This window comes from Oncorhynchus tshawytscha, linkage group LG05, assembly GCF_018296145.1.
Source record: "Oncorhynchus tshawytscha isolate Ot180627B linkage group LG05, Otsh_v2.0, whole genome shotgun sequence".
NCBI classification, from domain to species: domain Eukaryota; kingdom Metazoa; phylum Chordata; class Actinopteri; order Salmoniformes; family Salmonidae; genus Oncorhynchus; species Oncorhynchus tshawytscha.
Window position 1 is genome coordinate 81,925,788 of NC_056433.1, and position 6,217 is coordinate 81,932,004.

General features: G+C 40.3%; 1 protein-coding gene across 2 annotated transcripts; it reads left to right on the forward strand.

The window, feature by feature from the left end:
- Nucleotides 1-593: 593 nt before the first annotated feature.
- On the forward strand, nt 594-4,993 carry LOC112251422 (prothymosin alpha-A). 2 transcript variants are annotated; one of them, XM_024422380.2, is made up of 5 exons: nt 594-759; nt 3,299-3,370; nt 3,677-3,755; nt 3,965-4,056; nt 4,185-4,993. In XM_024422380.2, exons 1-5 carry the CDS (start codon nt 718-720, stop codon nt 4,224-4,226), a joined length of 327 nt encoding a protein of 108 aa, XP_024278148.2. In that variant the 5' UTR covers nt 594-717; the 3' UTR covers nt 4,227-4,993. The 2 variants fall into 2 exon arrangements, with proteins under 2 accessions (XP_024278148.2, XP_024278149.2); XM_024422381.2 differs by having other exon boundaries at nt 3,680-3,755.
- Nucleotides 4,994-6,217: the final 1,224 nt, after the last annotated feature.

Consider the following 6,217-nt stretch of genomic DNA (forward strand, 5'->3'; position numbering starts at 1 on the left):
TTAAATCATTGCATCCAGTTCATCCATTTGAAGTTGTTACATTTCTTCATAACATTAGTTCATCATACAGAATTTAAATATATGTATTTTAGCCAACTAGACTATCAGTTAAATGAAAGTGCATGCAAGGTCAAGCAGCACCTAATGTAATAAACCTTGAATAACATGGTGATTGATGAGGATAGACTACAAGTGATAAGGTTACATGTAACAACTACGAATGTGTGTGTGTTACATGTTGTCAAATGCAATAGTCTGTCCACATTTGGATTTGTGTGGGGTTTGCAATCGAAATTCGGCTTAAATTACGTCCTGACGCGAGAATTGTCCACTTTGACAAGTTTAATCTTGTGTTGTGTTGACAGAAAGTATGCTATGCGGGTCATCAATCCCCGCGCGGGGACGGCCAGCCACTCGTCACTGCAATGATTCGGAGAGGCTGATTAGGGGGCGTGCGCGCCTTTCTGAAAATACTGTCCATTGTTCCCCCTCGGACCAATCAGTGCTAGACATTGTCCAAATTATGGACCAATCATAACGTACTGGCCGTGCCTCGACTCCGCCCACAACTCTATATTAAAGGCTCCCCGGTCGGGCCAGGTTGCCACTGGCACTATAAGTCTTTTTTTTCTTTTACAGTGGTGGGACTGAGTGGATCGTATCATTATTTTTTTCTGATCCCCTATAACATTTGTTACATTAGGCTAAAACAGAAACATGGCTGACACAAAAGTCGACAAGAAGGAGATCTCTGCCAAGGTAAGTGGAGGGCAATTTGTGACCTGAGCGATGGATAAATTACAATTTCTACACTTTCTTTCATTCAAATCTATTCCGAACGGAATATTTTGAATGGAGAACAACTATAGGAAACTGGAACAAGTGTTTATCCGAGCTTCATCAAATCTAACTGGTTTTGGATGAGGCTTCTGTTGCGGTTGTAGGAATTAAAACACTTTTTTTGGAGACCTATGATATTAGATAAAAATTTAGCCTAACAATCAATGAGTACGCCGAAGTTGCGCTCACTAGTCTACTGAAACATTAACAGCAAGCTGCGATGCTTTTATTGCCCAGAGTACAAGTCTGCGCGCGTTTCTTTGTTTATACTACCGTGTCTGTTCAGTTGAGCACGGATTTGAAGCTCGTTTGAAGAACTCATTCACACACTCACATACTTCTGCTTTGTCGTGTTGATCAATTCGCTTTGTATACTTCTCATTTTATAGGCTACATTGTATTTGCTGGTCGAGGCTGCAATTGATTGATCCAATCGACAAATTCGTACCGCGCACCGGCTCTGTCATAACTTGCTACTTGAATAGATCCCATTGTTTTTGGAGGCTGTTTTCATTGAATATATGATATTGATGTGGAAGTTTATGGGAATGGCTCGGACGTAAAAGCCTCGCGCCTTTTAGAATTCAGAATGTGGTGAAAGGGATTTAAATTGCGCGTAAAGGATTAATAACGGAAACAACATGAAAATTATACCCGACCTGAGTACGAGATGAGTAAACTACGGGAGTAATTATTTTGCATAACTGTAAATGGAGTGGGGATAGCGATTCATGTCTTCTAGTTGTGTGTTTATAATCAGTGATTCACGGCTGTATTGACATGGATAAGCCCTGCGGTGTGTACATTCGTTCCACCAAGCTTCTGTCTGTCTGTGCGCAATGTGACGGAGCCTCAACGCGAGCTCCGGAGTCTCCCGTTTAACAGCATCAGTTGGCTTGTAAACCAAATTATGTGTCTGTGTGTGATTTGGAACAGCTTCTGTTCTTGGGTTATTTGTGTGGATACTGTCTTAGATTTAGACATTCTTTGTATGAAAAAAAGCGCGGACAGACAGTATTTCCTTTGCTTGTCTTTAGAGAGAAAATAAATGTTGACTTGGTTCCAGCGGTAGCTTGTGATAAATGGAACTAGGTGAGTGTATATGCGGGCTTTGGCGGCGCGTAATGCCGATATGAACATCTAGTGTAGGACGTGTGAGCGAAAAGTTGAACTGTGAAAGTGTTCATTCTCTCCCTCTCTCTCTTTGGTTCCTTCACGGCGTAACCCTATTCAGAGAGAGAAAGAGAGAGGGGGGGTCGTGGGTTGAGCGTTCACGATAAACTAGTATTGCATCTTGAAGGCATCGTTATTCATTAAACATTGCAAAGCGCTGCTTTTAGAGCCTCGACCTGCTGAACCAATTGCGCGCTGAATTGCGTTTTTGCGGTTACTTATCTTTCACCCTTGCCATAAGCTCATCATACGCTGTTCAAACGATCCCAGGTAATTGAAAAAAAAGTGTGTTGATGTCTGCCTGTTAGCCTACAGGTTAAAAATTATACTTATTTTCCATCGCTGTGCGTTGTTGCCTATAGCTATAGAATACAATATTGGCACGTAAAGGTGATGTTGAAAGGAGGCGGGTACAGGAGAGATGTAGCTGCTAACCGGCTTATGGGCTCAGCATTACTCAAACTAATTCATCAATAGAGATTTCCTCATAGGAATAGGTTAAAACGAACGAGACTAAGAACATCTATATTTTATTTATTGGGCACTAAAAAAGGCTATTGGAGAAAAAAAAGTGCCTTTGTCCTTCAAGTGAATAGGCCTGAACATAGCCTGATCTTATCATAAAGACCCATGATACAACACCAACACCCAATCAGAATGGTTTTGATTGATTAGGAACCTTATTGTCCTCATTTACAGAATGGAAAGTCGATGAATCGCATATCCCTTCTAGGCGCTATTGTCTTATTGTCTCCTTTCCCTGGAGTTAATTTAGTCAGCCTCCTTCTGGTAGCGTTCGTTTAGAGGCTCTTATTGGCTGAATAACCTACTAGGGTGCAATGGGAATTGTAGTCTTTTTCCGGGCGTGTCTTCATAGAGCCCCATTATATGAGTCCTTGACTGAACTACAATGCTCTTTGTTCGCAACTCCATACTGGTGTCAGGTTGCAACACTTCTATTAGAGCTCCAAAAGTAGGCGGGGTGTAAAGAAGAAAAGCAACCAATAGAAGGTTTAGGATCAAAGTGTCACCTTTCAAAGAAAAACGAAAGCATGCTTTACAAGTTTAGGCGAGGGTAGAGGGAGGGAAAGCGGGTAGGTGGGCGGGGGTGTGAAAACATTTTTGTTCCCGCTCGTTTAGAAGTCTTTAAAACGACAACCAACTCTAGAAATAAATCTTAAGGCATAAAATATTGATTGGATGGGCCTGTGATATATATTTGAACCACCATGTGCCACATGGCATATAAATCAAACATATTCTCTCATTTTCACTTTCCCCCCAGGACCTGAAAGAGAAGAAGCTTGTTGAGGAGGCAGAAAATGGAAAAGATGCCCCAGCCAATGGGAAAAAAGCTGTAAGACTTCACCTTTAACACTTTACCTTTAATTGACCCATTTCACCACTTTACCTTTAAGATGGGCTCATATGGCAATCAGTTACTGTCTACCTGTCCTCACCTGTCTTCTTCATTGTCCTTATAAAAAGGTATTTGTAGAAATATGAGGACAAGTCATGTTTTCTTTCATTTTTTTAATTACAAATAAGATATTCCCTGGTTATTACCCTCACTCCTAAATGAATACAGTCTGTCATTCAACATGGATTTTTCCCCTGGAGACATACAGATTCTATGTATCTGATATATTGTGTTGTTTTCCAGAAGGAGGCTGAGGAGAATGGCGATGTAGACGAGGAGGAGGATGTGGGAGAGGAGGAGGATGAGGAAGAGGATGTTGAGGGTAAGTGGTCTGGTCTCTCAACAACATTATGTATGATGACAGAGTATCCATTTCATGTTGACATATGCACCTAGTGGCAGTGCTGTCTATTTGCTGCTAAAGTACTGAGGCAGATCGCCCTGGGGAATTGTTTTCTTGGAGCGCCCTCTATCTGTTAAACGCCGTAACTACAACTATCTAAACCTTTCTCCCTCTCTGTGTCTCTGTAGGCGACGAAGATGATGAAGATGACGATGAGGTCGAGGGTCGCGCAGGCAAGAGGGCGGCGGAAGATGATGACGACGATGATGATGACGATGAGGTAATATAACAACTTTACAAATTTACACTTATTGTATGTGTTTATTTAATTTTCAAATCAAACTAAAAATATATTTCTACAATGTTGTTTTAAATGGAAATAACTCATCTTTACTAATCTCTTTACAGGAGGATGTTGGAACGAAGAAGCAGAAAACCGATGATGATTAAGAGTTGTGTTTCAACCCGCTGGAAGCCCCTGTAACCTCTCTCCTAGACCACCAAGCTTTTTGGAGGGAAACTGTGGTCATCATCAAGTAGAGTTCAACGTCCGTGTACACACACCCAATGTCCGTGTACACACACACCCAACTGCAAATTTTTTAGAATACCCAAGACTTCAAAGTTCTACCTTCTTAACAAGATACAGTACTTTAAAAGGAGAATTTGTTTGTATTTTTATTTACATTTTATATTTTTGTACATATTGTTAGGAGGTCAGCCATTTTTCGACAGTGATCTCTGGTTACCAAACGGTGCTTTGGAGTTGATGCTTCTCTATGAAATAGACTTTACTTGTGGTTTGACCATGTCATGTTATCTCAACACAAACTTGTACAAATTTCAGAAAACAATTAAATTTAAAGCATTCCAGTAACTTTGTATTTGTACTTTAGTTGTACCATACGTAGTTGGTTTGTATGAGATGGCAAGGCCAAAGAAAAGAGGTGTCTTTTCTCTTACGTCGTTTAAATTGCTGTCTGTTGTGGCCTGTTCAATGTACGTGTGAATTTGTTGTAAGACAATAAACCAGAATTTTAGTTTGTGAGCACTTCTGATTCGTTTTTTTTTTTTTTTTTTGTTTTTTTAAATTTTCTTTAGTTTTTGACCCGCCGTAGATGAGACTTCATAATGTTTATGTTACAGTCAACCTCCTCACCTATGAACATCAACATACAGCTTTTGGCTCTATAATCTATAAAAGTATCCTTTTCAGATATGCTGTTCATGTGTTTTATTGAGCTGTTTGAACTGTACATCATTGTAAATTATTCATGCCATAAAGACTTCAAGATCTGGTAAATTATATTGCATTTAATAAATTTACCTGAGTGAATCCTTTCCTTCCGATAAACAATTATTTTAACACCAAATACAGTGAAACACACCAATACACATATATATACGAGCAGTGCTATTTGGCCAACACCACAACGACTGCCTTCTCTTATGGGTTATCATTTCTAGGACATAACCAGGGACATAATTGAGAACTATTATTAGCCCAATGGACTCAGCGTCATTTAATTTGACATTGATGATTAGAAAAAAACATTTTTAGCCCAATGGATTGTCATTTCATTTGACATTGATGATTAGAAGGGAAAATTTAAACTTCAATATAATTACAGCAATCAATTACCTCATGTTTAAATAATAATAATAATAATAAACACATAATACAACTCTATTGTCCTCCCTTAACAGCTTCACCACATGACCAAAAGTATGTGGACACCTGCTCATTCAAAATCATGGCCATTAACATAGAGTTGGTCTGCATGGGTTTACTTGCATTCAGCCACAAGAGCATTAGTGAGGTCGGGTACTGATGTTGGAGCGATTAGTCCTGGCTCGCAGTCGGCGTTCCAATTCATTCCAAAGGTGTTCGATGGGGTTGAGGTCAGGTCTCTGTGCAGGCCAGTCAAGTTCTTCCACACTGATCTCGACAAACAATTTCTGTATGGACCTCGCTTTGTGCACGGGGGCATTGTCATGCTGAAACAGGAAAGGGCCTTCCCAAACTGTTACCACAAAGTTGGATGCACAGAATCATCTAGAATGTCATGGTATGTTGTAGTGTTAAGATTTCCCTTCACTGGAACTAAGGGGCCTAGCTTGAACCACGAAAAACAGCCACAAACCATTATTCCGCCTCCACCAAACATTACAGTGGGCACTATGCATTTGGGCTTGTGGCGTTCTCCTGGCATCCACCAAACTGGGGCAGCTATAACAGCAGAAATTTGACAAACTCACTTGTTGGAAAGGTGGCATCCTATGACGGTGCCACATTGAAAGTCACTGAGCACTTCAGTAAGGCCATTCTACTGAAAATATTTGTCTATGGAGATTGCATGTTGTGAACAACATTTTATACACCTGTCAGCGATGGGTCTGGCTGAAATAGCCAAATCCACTAATTTTAAGGGTTATCCACA